At 42.0% G+C, this 17,177-nt stretch overlaps 1 protein-coding gene across 1 annotated transcript in view; it reads right to left on the bottom strand.

Moving 5' to 3' along the window:
- The window catches only part of ZNF704 (zinc finger protein 704), a 679,439-nt gene that overhangs the window by 263,397 nt on the left and 398,865 nt on the right, over window positions 1-17,177 (bottom strand). The window contains exon 3 of the mRNA XM_085605368.1: window positions 4,586-4,689. Coding sequence (XP_085461494.1) covers window positions 4,586-4,689 — 104 coding nt within the window. The remainder of the gene's footprint in view (window positions 1-4,585; window positions 4,690-17,177) is intronic.

The raw sequence follows: 17,177 nt of genomic DNA, 5'->3' as shown, positions 1-17,177 counted from the left end.
CCCTAGTTCGTTCTTTGCTTCCCTGTCCTTCCATGTCCATTATTCCTCCATGAAGCATAACTTGGTGGCATCCTTTGCTCCTCCATTTTCTTGTTCCCTACCAATTCCGATTTTATTTTATATTCCTCCAAAGCTTGCCAGCTGAAATTTGCTACCAGGCCACTTCATTAAAAAAAATGCCCTTCCATGCAATTTTTATATATTTTCTAATTTATAAGAAAGATGTATGTCCTCATGGAATGGTAAATTAAAGAGAACAATAAAATGCCACCAAGCATCTATATCATCACACTGCAGACTCTGTAGCGTAATCAATCAGCATTTGTAGAGTGCAGCACTGTCACCCCTGGGGGTATCTGGTGCGCTGGGGTGTGAGGTCTCCTTTAAAAAGCTAGCACTTGAGGAAATGGCGTGAAGAGGGAAGAAACAAAGAAAAGGGCAAAACAGAGGGCAGAAAAAAGAGCGCGCAGAAAAGGCCAAACAGAGGGCAGAAAAACGAGCAAAGAGAGCAAAACAGAGGGCAGAAAAATTTGCAGAAAAGACCAAACAGAGGGTAGAAAAAAACATAAAAAGGCAAAACAGAAGGTAAAAATCGAGCAGAAAAGGAAACAAAGCAAAAGAGGGCAAAATAGAGGGCAGAAAAACGAGCAGCCAAGGCAAAACAGAAATCAGAAAAAAGTGCAGAAAAAGCAAACAGAGCAAGAAACAAGCAGGGGAGGCATAAACAGAGGGCATCAAGCAGACATGCAGCAGATAGTAGCAGACTGTGGGCAAGCGGTACAGGAGAACTGTCACAGTGGGAGCCAGCACAAGGGCCTGTTCAATGGGGTCATGCGGCAGCCTCCATTAAGTAAGTCTTGGGGAGGGCAGGGCGCTGGGTGGTGGGAGGAGGGAAACAACGGGAGGAAGTAAATGGTGGGAAGACGGAAGAAACAAGCAGAAAAAGGCAAAAGAGAGGGCAGAAATACAAGCAGAAAAAGTAAAAAGGAGGGCAGAAAAACGAGCAAAATAGGCAAAACAGAGAGCAGAAAAATAAGCAAAAAAGGAAAAACAGAGGGCAGAGAAAGACAAAACAGAGGGCAGAGAAACGAGCAGAAAAGGCATAGCAGAGGATACAAAACCGCGAAGGTAAGGAAAAATAGAGCAAGAAACGAGCAATGGAGTCACAAACAGAGGGCAGCAGATAGACAGACAGCAGAGGGTAGAGGACTGTGGGCAAGATGGACAGTAGAATTGTTACAGGAGGAGCTGGCACGAGCGCATAGGTGCGAATATGTGATGATGCATGCAAACATATCTCACAGTACTGAGGCTTTTCCTATACTTTTTTTTGTCTTTACTCTAATTTACTTTTCAGCATCAGTAGAACAAGCAAAATAATATTTAAATATGCGAAGGCCACAATAATTTGAAGGTTTAAATTTACTTTCAGACAATATTTTTTTAATTATTTTTCAAACGTTTGTTGCAGAACAATTAATGAGCAAAGGTATAAGATGACGCGAGATCTATGTGATAAACTACAATTAAATAAGACTGGTAAGCAACCATATTTACTCCTTCCATGGCTTCTATTAGCCACTCCTCTACAGTTTAAGATTCTAGTGATGTACTTTCCTCCAGAGCAGTTGTACCTTGTGAACTATCTGGGGATCTTGGGAGCAAACAGAAACAGAAGGGTACACTTAAATTGGTTTTCCATAATCACGTCCTGCTGTGGCTTGCCATTTTGGAATTATCTTTGAAGGTTATTCTTTCTCTCCCTTTTACCTGCTTTTAAGCTGATGGCAGATATCAGTAACAACAGACCTTGAAGCTCTTCTAGGAAACAGGGTTGATGCATTGGTCTGGGAATAAAACAGAACATGACAATTGCTGCTCCCTGCCTTCCTCGATGAGGCAATCATTTAAGTTGGCCTGTGTTGCTATCAGTGTATAGCAATTTCAGTGTTCAGCACTCTCACAGCTTTTTGTACGACCTTCAGTTGTGGTTACTGAGTGTTTCTTATTTGTGGCTCATTCTAAAGGGAACAATTTCTTGCCCATGCACTTTGCTATTGAAATGCAAGAGGCACAGAAGAGTAATAAATGACTGAAGCGATTTCTCAGTTAACTTTCATGTGGCTTGAAAGACTTCGACACTAATTCAGAGGAAGCCACAATAACTTCAGAATGGTAAAGGTAACCTTCGACACGCATGGTGCACAAAACCTTTGAATTCAAAATGTTTAGAGTACTTACGAGTATTATTCATTACTCCGATTACCTCTTTCTTGTCCCAGTACTAACTCACTGAAGAGGATCCATCTCCTCAAGACAGGAACTCTACAACAGTACTATACGAAGTACCACATCTCCTGAATTTTGCCCAAGTCCTTTATTCTGTCCATAAACACCACGTACCCATAACACACAAGCCCAGACTCCGGAGGGAGAGTGAGATTGTACGTATTGGGAAAAGAATGGGAGAACTGGAGTAATTAAGATAAGAGGTAAGTAATCTACCCATTACCTTCTCCTCCTCAGACGTGTCCATCCTTTCTTATAAGTATGTACCCAATCAGCATCAGCTTGGTGCGATCCATTTTGTACTGACCTGGCAGACCACAATAGTACAACAATTTACCACACCAAACATCAAGGAAAGAGTGCAAGGAAGAAATAGAGAGTCAGGTATTCCAACCAAGGTCAACAACCAAGGAGTGAAAACCACCAGTAACCCCACCCAAAAGGGACACACACCCAATTAAGTCTTGAATGCTCAAACTCCTAACGGTGAGCATAACCAATAAAAGATAGGGAACCCAACCTGACCCAACAGAGGCAAGAGAAGAATCAGAAATCTTGAAGGCCCTAGGGAAAGATTATGCCTAGTAAGCACAAGGGCATCCAAGGGAATGAATGGGTCCAAGAAGGAGACAGGGCTATATTGTATTCTTGAAAATTACAAAGAGGGAAACCTGTTAAAAACATGGATAGAATAAGAAGAGCTTCACCAACACTCATTCATTGGAGCCTCACAAGTGGATGGCACTATCAGAGATGAACACTGATCCCTCAGGCCATCAAAGGAAGCTAAACTCCTCACCGTGATAGAATCATGAAAGAAACTGTTGAGAAGAGAGAGGTCCGGTGCACAAATGATGTCAACTCAACTCCCTTATTTATTAATATAATTCATCAGCTGCCAAGATATCAGAGAATGGGAAAATGTCAAACAATAGCAACTACCCCGTACCCCAGATTTAAAATGGGAAAGTCACTTTACTGGAAGGGAAGAAGGTTCAAAGGGGGCACCAACGCCCCCAAGGAGAACACAGATACCAATTAGCCCTATAGTTAAGTAACTACAGAACATTAGAATGAATAATAATTGGGTCCTGTTCTTCAGTCAAGGCATAAAATGGTCCAACTGCGAGGGACCTGTGCATGAAAGTCTAGAAACATAAACACTGACTAATAAAGAGAAGCCAACACTGGCAATCCAAAATCTCTTGAACCAGATCTGACTCTTGGGGGACCACATCTAAGTTGAAAAGGACCACTGGAATTCAAGAAAGAACAGCAACAACTCGGGAACAGGCGGTCTGAAGCAGGGATGTCAAATCCCTTTGATTTAGGTTGGGAAACAAATATCAAGGAAGAACTGGCCAAAAACAAGAACATAGCTCTCTGAGGCCATACGGTACATTCCGAAATTACTTCACAAGGACATTCGAATGTAATGGTGCAAGCGGAAGGCCAGAACTGGATCAAATGAGACTCTGATTCAAAGAAGTCAGACTTCCAACATATGGCCACTCCAAATGTAGCCAGACCCAACAGAATCCAAGCGACAAAGCACCAAAATCAATAAAATCTGATTCAAACAGCAGTTTTCCCCCGACTGAGGTTAACATGGGTGTCAGACACAGGTGGGAGTGGCAAGATAAACCATGATCTATTCCCCAGAAATCTCCACCAGAGGGAGTCCAAATGAAGGGTGAGCACTTAAATCTTTGAGATAAACTTCAAGTCAATAATGAGGAAGCAACCTGCACCCAGTTCAAATTGAGAGCCATTTTAAAAGATAGGACAGAGCTGCTTACATGCAAGCCTTACAGCCCTTCTGAGTGTGTCTCTGCTGCAGATGAAGGCTCTACTCCAGGGTGCTGCGGCTCCCGCATCCTAACCCTTGTTTTTGTTTTCATTAGTAGAGAGAAAGGGAGGTCTGTGGCTAGGTACTTCTAGCATACTGCTGCTATTATTACTGTTGCTGTTAACAACTACCCCCGGTGGCACACCCCGAATAAGTGTCCATTCATATTCATCAAAGTGCCTAGCTATTGGTCATTCTAGAGAAGGGGGAAAAGGAGTAATGTGAATTATGTCCCAAAACATATTTCATGAAATACAGTGTTGGATCATGCTCAAGTCACACTTTGAATAAAAAACACATTAAGCACAGCAGAGAAAACACAGGCATGTAAACAGTTTTCACAGTGATAATAATGTGCTATCCAAAATGTTATAAAATTAAAAGGAATCCCTACTGCACCATTCTTCCCTGCATCCCAGACCCTAAAAAAAAACATTATTGGTTTACCGTTTGGCCGCACTGGAGGACTTCGAACTAAAGGACTGGTGGACAGACTGGTTAGTACCATGGCAGCAGTCACCTTATCCATTTCTGCCTCTTCTGATGATTTCCTGAAACCAGAATTCAAAGATGTTTTAAAACCTTTAAAAGAGGGAAAAAACAATAGGTAAGAAATCGAAATCACAATATGTACAAATCATGAAAAGAGAGACCCTTCCAACATAATTTCAGTGCTGTTAATGGTAGAAGCTGGAATCATAATTTGAGCTACAAGTTTGTTAATTCTGGAGAGTGTGCTTGCTGAACTTAAACATTGGCAGCAACTACCGAGACACCACACAGTAATAACCACCAATGTTTAACATCAGCTAAAGGCTGGCAAACAAGTGTACAGAAATGGTAGGAGATTTGCGTCACGAATCTTGCTACATAAGGCCAATACCCATCTTTTCTTGGAAACTTCTTAACAGCTCAGTAATAGTATAATCATTGGTGTATTTATGACATACATCTTATTGGGGTGCCATTTGTAAATGTACAGATATTTATATAGCGCAAATTACCAACCGGTCTCTAAGCGCTTGCTTAGGGAACCCGTCCTGGTATTCCCCTGTGAGATAACCCAGCGGGGCATCCACAAGGTGAAAGCCAGGCATCCCGCCGCGAGGGCCATTGTGGAGATTAAGCAAGCTATTGCCCAGAGTCGCAGAGTGTGAACCCATGAATTGAGTATGCACTGGAGCGAGAATTATCGGGTCCATGGACAATTTATGGACTCAAGACCCAGCTGAGCCGGGAATTGAACCCTGGTCCCGGGCTGACCTCTGCTTCCAGGTCTGCCTACTCTAACCAGTGAGCCACACTTCTCCACATGAGATGTAATCGGTGATTTCATCGACATAATTTGAGAGGTCATCAGTGATGATATTGATTATGTCATCTGAGATGTTATCAGTGATGTCATGTGTGATTCCTTTAGGATACGGTGTAAAACTGCATCATACTTGTTGGCAGAATGCCACGTGGTACATTGGCATCCAATTTCCCTAAAAGCAGAGAATTGGCCTAGTCTAGTTTGGTGTTAATCAGGGAGGCGTACACTTGTTCCAGGTGATGAAGATGACAGAAAATAGCCTGGTCACCATGCATGCGTGGGCTATAAAGGTGATATTTTCAAATTGTGCACTTTTTTGGAACAAGAGCTTGGTCCAAGGTGAACTGGGAAAAGGGAGGATGGTTCTTCCTTCTTTTCATAGGTGGTACAGTTCTAACTTAAAGTAGTTCAATTATCGACTAACTTGAAGTCATTCTATCTCATTAAACCTGCCACTTCCTTTAGGTCAAAAACAGCTGTAGCAGGACTAGATGGGGAAGAATTACTTCCTGGAAAAAAAGGGAACCTTTTTTTTAAAAATCACAGGGGGGGTCACGTTGTGCGTGCATGAAGTAGAAGGGAAGTTGATGATCCAGTGTCGTTCAGAGGATGACTTTCTGAAAGCTTAACAGCAGATGTGGCGCCTGAAGAAAACAATCATGAAACTGAAACAAAAAGATGCGCATAAAGGTAGCACACTGATGATACATGTCTGGAGCGTGGAAGAAAGGGCTAAGGTCCTCCCCGCTGATAGGCCTCAGGGTCCTTGATTTTGGCAGTCCCGGATCCTCTCGCGTCTTGCAGTCAGTCAGCAGATACAACTGCTGGAGGCGTGAATTTCGACTCAGATGTTCCTAGGCAAACTGACGGTTGTAAGGAGAAATGAGTGCTATACTTTCTGGAGTCTTGGGAGACACTGAGAGCAAGGGTCTAGAAGGAGGAGGCACCAGCGAGGGTGGAGCAGAGCATGGCCCTGAGGATCTCGAACTAGAGGTGAGAAGTTCAGCCTGGACTTGCTTTCAATTGGCTCAATTTTTTCTAGGCCTGGCTAGTAATAGTTACACATCTTTGGGAGGATTCAATAAGTTTCAGAGGTCTAAGGATGCTGTTTTTTTTTTATTGTGATAGACTTCACGGAAGCATTTCTGTTGTGTATTGAATGTTTGTATCTTTTACTTGGGCAGTGGATATTCTGAGGGTTTAATAAATGCAAAATTAATACGACAGGGTGATGGTGATAGGGATAATCGCTGAGAGATTCATTTATCTGGGAGAGCACTGGACAGATTAAATGATTTCTTTTACAATCTGCTAGAGAACAAAGTAAATGCTGATTGTTCCACCATGACCGAATAACATGGTGAACTAATCGTCTATGCTAATTTTCACTTAAGTCAGTTTCACCATATTGGGAGTAGCAGTTTCACCCCAAAACAAGCATTTGCAATGCAATCGGTCTCGCATTTGTGAAAGTTAGAACTATTGGCGTTGTAAAGGGCAATGGGTGTGGCGGGTACTACTACTTAAAACCCCTGAAAGGCCTACTTAGACATTCTCTGATCCGAGGTCGATAAGTTCCCTATAATGCCGGTAGACTCTGGGGGCCCTCGCTCTTCTGTCTGAGATTGGGATTGGAGGTTCCGAGACCCGGACCCAGTAATGTTCTGGGCCTGTGCTCTTCATAGGAAGCGCTCTAGCTCGGCACCTCCTTATCACACACTCCTAAATGTACACTCTTTATGAAATGGCCCAGAGTGCACCGGTACAGAGAACACTTTCTAGTGCCTCTTACAGAAAACAATAATTTCTAGTGTTTCTGGTATCAGATTAATTTCTCCTCACTGTGCCACAATAGCGCTGTGAACACTGTACTTGCCCTTTCTGGGAACAGTGCGATGGGGTTTAGGGATAGTGTGGAGAAGAGTGATTCTTTATGATGTCTTTTAAACACCAGTCCAGGCTTTGGGATTTTTTGAGCCACTTGTGATGAACACAGAAAATTTGCGATGTGTATGTTTTTCTTCAAACATTTTCTAACCTGCTGCCTGGATGGTTTCTTATCCAGGGTGCCTTGTAGGACTCATTTGAGCTGGAAGTTAAACATGGCACCCTGAGTTTTAGGCTATCGCAGAGATATCAGCATGCAAATGTACACACTTGTGTTCCTTCTGTAAGGCAGGGCAGAAGCGGCAGTCAGTGAAGCAGAGCCTAGTCTTGCCGCGCTGGTTAAAACAAGCATTTGCAATGCAATAGGACTCGCATTTACACAAGACGTATTGCATTGGAAACGGGAGTGCGGGCAGGCAAGAAGGCACGAACGGGAGTTGGGGGCGGGGGTGTGAGAAGTCACGGATTGCGAGAGGGGGGACAGGGAAGAAAATAGTGTTCAGAGTAAAGGGGCCAGTAGCCATGGAAGGATACAAATGACGACATGGGCGTCATGAGGAGGGATTAACAAGCCTAAAACTAATCGGAAGGCAGTATTTAGGCCCTAAGCCAATGAAAAAGATGGGCAGAGAGTGGGCGGAGTTTCCTCAAAGCTTCCACGCTATACTGAATACAGCATGCCTCGCAAAGCTAAATATGGAAGATCCGCCGTGGCTTGGCCCATGGAGGATGTTTCTTGAATGAACATCCAGGCGGCCTGGGATCATAGGTTTTTTTGGGTTAAGTTTGTTGTTCTAACAGTCTGGACCAGTGGGTACCAAAATAATACTAATAAATAAATAGCAGTAAATGCTCATTAGAGCTAAACCTATAAAGGAGGGCCGCTGCGGGAAGACACGCGAATCACATGCCATTTCATAGCCATTAGTAAAATTAGGAAGCAGCCAAGATTAGCATTCCTTCCTATTTTTAACGACAGCCAGGAATTACATTTTTTATGGCGTGTTATGGTTTGAAGTAATTTATAATGCAGCATCCCTGTAATCTAGTTCAGCCGAGAAGAGGCGCTGTGTATGCTATTAGATTGATGATGGAGGCGAACAGATGTTAATCTGTAAATACTCAGCTCAATGAGCTCATCTTCAAGCCTGGTAAATAAAGGTGACATAATGTTTCTGCGCACACAAATCCCAGCATCATTTACGGGAACTAAACAATTCTTTCACTGGCACAGTGGATCAATAACTCCAATTATATTTTTGAATAAGTTGTACGATGCACACGCATGACTCCCGTACAAAACAGTGCAACACAAAAGAACATCAAAAATCATTCTGCTGTTAAAAGTAAGCATTTTAATATAAATTGAAAAGATTCAAACACACACACAGTGTATCAGCCACCAGACAGAAGATAGTTGTGGGAAAGATTCTTGTTCGCCAATGGACGAGCTGTTCTAATTTATGTCAACTATTAGGTTTTAATTTGATTTATTTTTCCAGTTTGATATAATGGCTCGAAGGCCGGATTAGAGTACTTCATCAGAGAATGGAAGTTCTTAACGAAAAACAACCAGGCAATAGAGACAGTAAGCACAAGATCAGTGCAGTGAGGTCGCTGCAATGTGGTTTTCTTTTAGTCATCTGTTTTTTTTTAAACTAGGTCTTCATGTTACAGTATTTGAACACCAATAATAGCTTTGCTTTGCACCAATAACGATCAATTTCCCTGTGCTGTGCATTGAAACTAAAGTGCTTTCTGAGTCCATTATTATTACACTTGCCTTAAAGAAAGCGCATGTATTGAGCTATTAAAATTATATGCAATAGTCATTTTTTACATGTTTTTTAAATTGAAAGCACACAGCCACCCTGTTGGGTACCACCTTTTTACCATTATCTTAATTACTTTCTTGGTAAATGCTTGCAATAAATAAAATAGCCACCCCACCAACTTGCCGAGCCCAGAACTCTTGGAGTTGCCAATGCTTGTTCCAGTTGTCACTGCATTTCACTCAACATGCATGATTATCATTCAATATAAGCAATTTATCGAACAATGTTCACTTTAATAAAAAGAGCACTGGTACAAACAACACGTCTGACCATCATTGGGTATACATTTCTGTAGTACAGCATGTGCTACAAATAATGACAATAGGTAAAATAGGAGGGCCTGTCGAAAGACTGTCTTCTCTTACTATACCTCAAGCGCACAAAGAGCTGGCTAAAATAGTAAAATGATTTCTACGTCACAGTTTTGTGTCTTGCAAACAGACTTTAGAAAATGTGGAATGTTCCAAAAATAGGACCACAAAACAACAAGATAACAAACTATTTAAATAGCAGTAGAGGGTTGTAGTCCTTAATACCGAGTGCAGTGTCATCATTAGGCTCTTGGGGGCCCCTGCAATCTATATTCTAGGGGTCCCTTTCTATAACAAATTTGAATATTATTAGCCATTTCCTGCTAATTCAAGAACGTATGATGAAAACAATACTGCATTAACTGTTAAACTTTAGACAGAAACAACTGAAATATCCTGTGATCCAAACAATCCTTAAGATGACACTGGGCATATGGAGTTAGAGGTAGAGGCAGGCAGAGAGTTTGAGATAGAGGAATAGACTAGGCAGAAGCCAAATAGAGAGGATGTTCACTTTCCCAGGGGGCCCCTTAGAAGCTGGGGGCAATCGGCAATTGCCCACTTTGTCCATGCCTTAAAACGTCTCTCACTGAGTGTAGAATATTGAGTGACCACAATGTTGTGACCAAAATAGCGAAAACTAAAATATCAAGGAGGCAACTGCGTATAGATAAGTACCGATTTACTGTTCTTAACTCCACATCTATATATCTTGAAGAAATATATATTGTCATGTTACATCTATGAGTAGTTATGTATAGAAGATATATACATTCCTGTTGATATTTTAGTGACAATATTGTGATCGCTGGATATTCTATACTCAATATTCTGAATCTTCTCCACAATACAGCCATGTTTATATAATGTAGTACAATTTGTTTGGACAAACAGAAAACTAAAAATTATTTGATCAAAAACAACACATAGAAACGAGAAATAAAAAGATGGAATCCTTCCAGGAACCAAGATGGTCACAGTGATTTGGCACTTCACTTCTGGGTTTCATTCACTAGTCTGATATAGATCTAGATAAGAAATTGATGCCCGATTGGATGGTCGCTGGTGGAAAAGTAGCTTTGTTTTATTTGATACTTATAGAGTCCCACCAGAGATGCTTGTGGGATTATGATCTACAGTTGTTGCCCCCCCCCCCAACAAAATCAAGGGTGTAGGTGAAATATGTGGAGCCCCATAAGTTACTGGGGGTCCAGCCCTCAACTGCAGGCTTGCAAGCTTTCTGTCCAAACAACCAAGCTGCTTTACATGTACACAAAAAAGGCATAGATATGCAAAACGCTTTTTTTGTACACTGAGTCATTCCATATATCATTTACGTGTTTTTTGGTATTTCCAAACCAGTTTATTGTCTAGGTTTTTTTGCCTTCAGTTTAAGCTAGGACCATCAGGGGACATGTACCACTTGCTGGAAACTACCAGTCACCATATAATTGGCTACTATCATTTGGGAGACTTATTTCCAGTTTTGCGACTAATTTTTATCATTCTTTACCACCCATATACCCCCCAAAGAGAACATTCAATTATGTTCATTACCTCACTAATGTATTTTTTTTGCAGCTTGTAAATACCAAAAGTACAATATAATATTATTATTATTTTGCTTTTGTAAGGCGCACAGCTACCCAGGGGTTTCCTGGCACCGCCTGAAGGTACCAAAAGAGAGGTAAAAAGACCTATTGATTGAATAGCCAGGTTTTCAAAGTTCTGCGAAAATGAGCAAGGCTGGTCTCATTCCTTAATAACAGAGGAAGGGTATTCCACAGGGTGGGGCCCAAGTAGGAGAAAAATCGGCCGCCCATCCTGGCCAGTCTATGCCTCGGGACCGAGAATTTTGCATGGTTGGCTGAACGGAGAGAACGAGAGGAGACATAAGGTTTAACAATGGAATTCAAGTATTGGGGGGCCTTGCCTGTTTTGATCTTAAACTTATAACTCAGAGTTTTGAATTTGATGCGGTTTTCCACTTTCAGCCAATGGAGTTCACGCAAAGAGCTCGAAGCAGAGGTTGTTTTAGGGATCTGGCAGAGCAGGCGAGCAGCAGCGTTTTGCACAACTTGTAATTTACGAATAACATCCTTGTTTGCTCCTAAAAAGAGGATGTTGCTATAGTCCAGGCGAGAGGTGACCAAGGCCTGGACTACAGTTCTTTTTGTGGAGTCCAGCAGCATCCACAAGATTTTCTTAAGCCATTTGAGGATGACAAAGCAGGTCGCAGCCACCTTTGTTGCTTGAAGGTCTCATCGAGAGGTGGTCATCGATAATAAAACCCAGATTGCAGGCTTGTTTGGTAGGCTGGGGGAGAGCACCCAATTCAGGGGGCCAGTGTTGGGGATCCCAAAGCTCTTTGTTCTTCCCTACGATTAACATCTCAGTCTTCTCCCCATTGAGCTTAAGTGAATTGACTTGCATCCACTGTGCGATTTTACAAAGCCCCACTTGAAGAGACGAAGGCTTAGAAGCTTCTTTGGCAGAGAGGGAAAAGTCTATTTGGGTGTCATCAGTGTAGGAAAAAATCAACAGTCCTACCTCCTTGGCGATGTCGGCCAAGGGTTTAACATAAATGTTAAACAATAAGGGGCTAAGAATCGAGCCCTGTCGTACTCCATAGGAAGAGGCATGGATCTCAGAAGCTGCCTCTGGGGAGAAGACCTGAAATGTACGGTCTAACAAAAAGTTCGCCAACCATTTCAGGGCAGGTCCAGTCACGCCAGCAGATTGTAAAGTCTGCAAGAGCATGGGATGGTATACCGTGTCAAATGTCAGATCTAACAATGTGAGCGCCACAGTGTCACCAGCATCCAAACGGCAACTCATCATTTCACTAACTCCCAGAAGTGTAGTTTCTGTGGAATGCCCTTCCCTGAAACCTGATTGTGACTCAATTGCAAATGTACATGTTTTTCCAGAATTTTGGAAAAAACAGGGAGCAAGGAAATGGGGCGGAAGTTGGACATCTGGGCTGGGTCGGCATTAGCCTTCTTTAATAGTGGGAGGACCATCGCATGCTTCCACTCAGGTGGAATCACGGCTTCTCGAAGGGAGGCATTAAGTAGCTCCCTGATCAGCTGCAAAGTAGGCGGCTCCATTTTTTGCAGTGTGGTAATGGGAAGCGGGTCCCGGGGGAACCTGATTTAATGCATTTTAAAATGTGACTGAAGGAGGTAGTATCAAGTGGTATCCATTGTTCAAGTTCATTCAAGCTAACCCCCTCTGGGACCTCTATCTGAGATCCAGAGTTGAATAAGACGGGGGTAGCCGTACTTTGCTACAGAGTGGAGGTCTTAGAGGCATTTAGTGTTAAATAAATCTGCCCCACTTTGTTAACCCCTTCAGCGCGGCGCAGATTACCGCGCTGTGCTGAAGGGTTCGTGCGCGGGCGGGGCCGTGACGGAGCGGTTCCGTCATCCGCTCAGCGCGACCGACGCGCATGACGGAACCGCTCCGTCACAAGCATCGAAAGGGTTAATAAAGAACATCGCAATATCTTCGCATTGTGATTCAAAAAGAGTTGGAGGTGGAGCTTGATTGGCTGCGCCGGAAAGTTCCTTAATCACTTTGACTAGAACTTTAGGGCAGTTTTGGGCATTGGAAATAGTAGAGCTTACATAATCAGCCCGAGCGGCGTTACAAAGAGAGTGATATATTCTGATCGATTGTTTATAACATTTTTTAGATTCAGGAGCATTATCCTTCCTCCAGCGTCTTTCCAACGCTATACACTTGCTCTTCTCTTTTTTTAAGCTGGATGAGAACCAGGGAGCAGGGGAACGGTGATCTTTTACTTTCTGCGTGGAGGGAGGCAGATGTTGACAGAGTTAGAGATCCAATTCATAATGTTATTTAAATCTGTCATGGAAACCTGATTAATGGCAGGCGCAGTTTCAATTAGTGATTTATTAAAAATATCCATATACAATTTACCCCAGTTTCTTGAGTTGATCTTAATTCCTAGGTTGGGCACAGTTAAGTTAATCAACTCTGTCATGACCCTGAAATCAACTAGAAAGTGATCAGACCATCCGACAGGGAGAGCCGGGGAACAGCGTATGCTGGGTATATTAGAAAAAATTGGATCTAATAGATGGCCAGCCACATGGGTAGGACCCATGTTAGAAAGCACAATGTTCTAGGCCGCCAGATCAGAGATTAAAGTGGTGCTAATAGGACAGGTAGAGTCATCTAAATGAAGATTCAGGTCGCCTAAAATTGTGAAATTAGCTGTGCTAAGCAAATATGGAGCAATCAAATCAGGAAATGCGGAAGCCCACAGGCCGGCAAGGCCAGGGGGACTATAGAGTAACATTCCTGAGAAGGTGAACTGAGGGGTTAAGGCAAGTTGAAATAACATAGCCTCGCTGCCTTTCCAGGTTAGTTTATCAGATTTACACGTGTACCGGTTATCAGAAATAATGGCCAGCCCACCGCCTATTTTTCCTCCGCGATCTCTTCTTACTATAGAGTACCCAGCTGGAAGTGCAGCCGCTACATCAGGGCCCGAGCTTTCATGGAGCCAAGTTTCCATTATAACGGTAATTACTACTTTATTACTTCAGCACCTACTACATTTCCCCTACCCATACCTGACAATACTCACCCTGCTACCAGGCAATACTTTCCTGCACCTTTTCCACATAGACAGGAAATAATTGACGATTCAGTCAACAGAAGGACTAGTCATATCTTGACAACCACCCAGGTAATTAGTATTCTTTTTATCTCTAAGGCAAGGTTTTGCCTTCCCAACCTTCAACTGACCCACACTGTTACTATACATTTCTTACCCTTGCGAAACAGGCACAATATGTACAAATACGAGTACTGACCACTGTCATGAAATTAGACTAATTTATAGCACATTAGTTAACCATCTGGCTAATCCCCTATTTTAAAATGTGTTGACGCACCATGACAACTTAGGGAACTCAACCAAAAAGTCCCTACTGACCACCTCCCTATGTCCCTCACTTAAGCATGTGCGTGATATTAAAATTAATACTAATCAAATGTATTTTGACCAACTAGGAACTATCTAAATGGCCATACTTACCACTTATACCTTCAAAAAGAAGTACCCGAGTGCCCCCAAGTCTTATAGGCCCCCTTTTCAGTTGCAGGATTTATCTCCACAAGTGCAACGCATGCTTGAAGTGCAACACAAGTGTTGATCACATATCTAAGAAAATTAGTTTTGGTTATTTCTTTAATATAATATAAATGTTTTTTCAGCCTTGAAAAAGCCCTATGTGTGCATGCCAAAAAGACCAAAAAGGGTGAAACACCTGTTGGGTGTCCAGCTAAATGCAAATACTTTCTGTATCATAAATTGAAACTGTATTGTTGTACCAAAACCAAAAATAATTGTTCAATTTCTTTGTATATGAGTCATAAAAGTGATTGACGTAAGGGAAACTTGCAATACAATTTAATATAAAGGCATTATGGGTAAATGTGTTCTTATCAACAAATACTTTGGGCCTTAGACGAACTCTGATAGTGACTTTGAGAGACTGCAAGTCTAGGAAAGGCATTCTGAGATGGCCAGCAGATTAAAGTGTTTGGTATTTGAAGGCTTGAGAATACTGTTTCCTAATGTAAGACGGATAACAGTAGCAAGAAGATAGTGACATATTATATGAAAAGAGTTGCAAGTCTAGGCCTGAAAGCCATGGTTTAGCACAAGTAAACATGTATTTCCAATTCAGTTTGTTGAATGTACTTAACTGGTAGTTACTTGCTTGGCGCAGTATACACGTTTGGTGTCCTTATTTGTTGAAGACACAAGTCTCAAAGCTGGAATTGGGTGCAAGGGGGTTCCAGAATATGGAACATTCTGATGACAAACGTAAATGCCTAATTTGTTACTTCTGTGTTTACTAAACCCTTGTCTCCCTTTCTCCTTCATATAGATCATCCCTTTTTGATAGAATGTTAAATATAATTCTGCCCAAGATGTAATAATAGACTGAGGTTGGGTGGCAGCCCATGATTTTGGTTTGGACGAGTTTTGTACATTTCTTTCAGGTTCATGTTCCCTCCAACATTTTTTAACTTTAAGCTATGTGGAAACAGTCACATACAAGTGCCTCTATTCAACCTACAGTCTCATAGCGCTTTCTGCCTGTGCTAATCCTATGCCAAAAAGCCACGTGACCTTTGAACTCAAACGCACCCAAAGACAATTCAGGGAGGAGAGGCTAAACGTTTTATGACCTCGCGGAAAAAAGTACCCAAGGACCACTTCCACCTCTTGAGCATCCTTAAACAATTCACCCTCAAAAAAGCGTAACAGCGTAAATTATGCTAGAGGTTTTTCCTAAGTGACATTATGAAAGGAAATTGTTACAGAAACCAGACACAAAGAGGTATGTTTTCCCTCTTTTGGAAATTTGACTGATATTTCCAGAAGACGTCCAGGTGCTGCAGCTGCTACTATGTTGACAGCCACACCAGCACAGGAAGAATTCAAGACAGGTTCCCACATGGTCTCTCCTTCCCTGTTTGCCATCACCCCATCAAAACTGATTTTCATCACTCCATCCAAACTGATTTTTTCACTCCATCCAAACTGTCAAGATCATACAGATAATAGTCTAACATAGGAACCCAAAGCTCTGAATCTGATTCTAATTACGCAGCCATCTGCGTCATCAGAGACTTCAAAGAATGACCTGATTTTTAAAACTTTAATCTAATAAAAAATCACGAGAAGGGTTAAAGTTAAGGAAATGCCTGATAAAAAAGTGATAAAACGCCCTGAAACCCTTTCAGACCAGATGCAGATGCCCTGCAGTTCCCCGAACCGGATCCGGTCAATGATGAAAGAGAAGCAGACATGATGTGTGGATATAGCTTAACCTTCAAAATTCTAGCGATGTGCACATCCTCCCTGGCAGGAAAATTCCAGATGTCGAAAGATCCCTCCTCAGCCGAGCAAGCCAATTTGGCAGTTGTACTGAATAAATCTGTGTAATTTTACCTAGGATTGATTAACTTAATCAACCTTTAACTAATGCCTAATTATCAGAAAAGAATTTGTGACACATGAACTGTTCAAGTAAACACCCACCTTATCTAATAGATGTATTTTTGAAGATTCCATCAGTTTTTTTCTTTTCTTGTGACTACTGCTGCAAATAGGAGGTCACTCTCCTGCTTGAAAAGCACCAATCCGTACTCACAAAACATTTGAAGAGACAAAGACCTAGGCCCTCATTATTTGTAACCTCCTATTCCCTTTTTGGCCATAAACAGCAGCGTTTGGCCAAAACAGGAGTGCAAGTGGAGCACCTTTACTGCATTCAATATTTCCAGGCAAGTAACCCTGGATTTATTTTTTACTGAGGACACATCACCGAGGTCAGATCTTGATAACCATGTGCTTGGTACAATGTTCATAATGATGGGTTCATGTGTGGAAATCAGTTTGATATCACAGACTTTTACGATATGGTTTATTCTATAGGAGCTAATTGGTGGGTCAAATTGTGATCCTCGGGTAGTACCAGGATCAGAATTACTGATACTATCTTTAATATCAAGTGTATTATTTCTGCCCAGGAATTTGAGGGCTCCATAGTAGGGCCCATTGTGATTTCATGAAAACTGTTCTGATAAAAAATTGCTCATGTAGACACAAACTGAGAAACACACAAATGTGGAAGTAATCA

Source organism: Triturus cristatus, chromosome 5_1 (assembly GCF_964204655.1).
Source record: "Triturus cristatus chromosome 5_1, aTriCri1.1, whole genome shotgun sequence".
In the NCBI taxonomy this organism is placed as follows: Eukaryota; Metazoa; Chordata; class Amphibia; order Caudata; family Salamandridae; genus Triturus; species Triturus cristatus.
The sequence above is the reverse complement of the archived record's forward strand: the minus strand, read 5'-3'. Positions and strand labels throughout refer to the sequence as shown.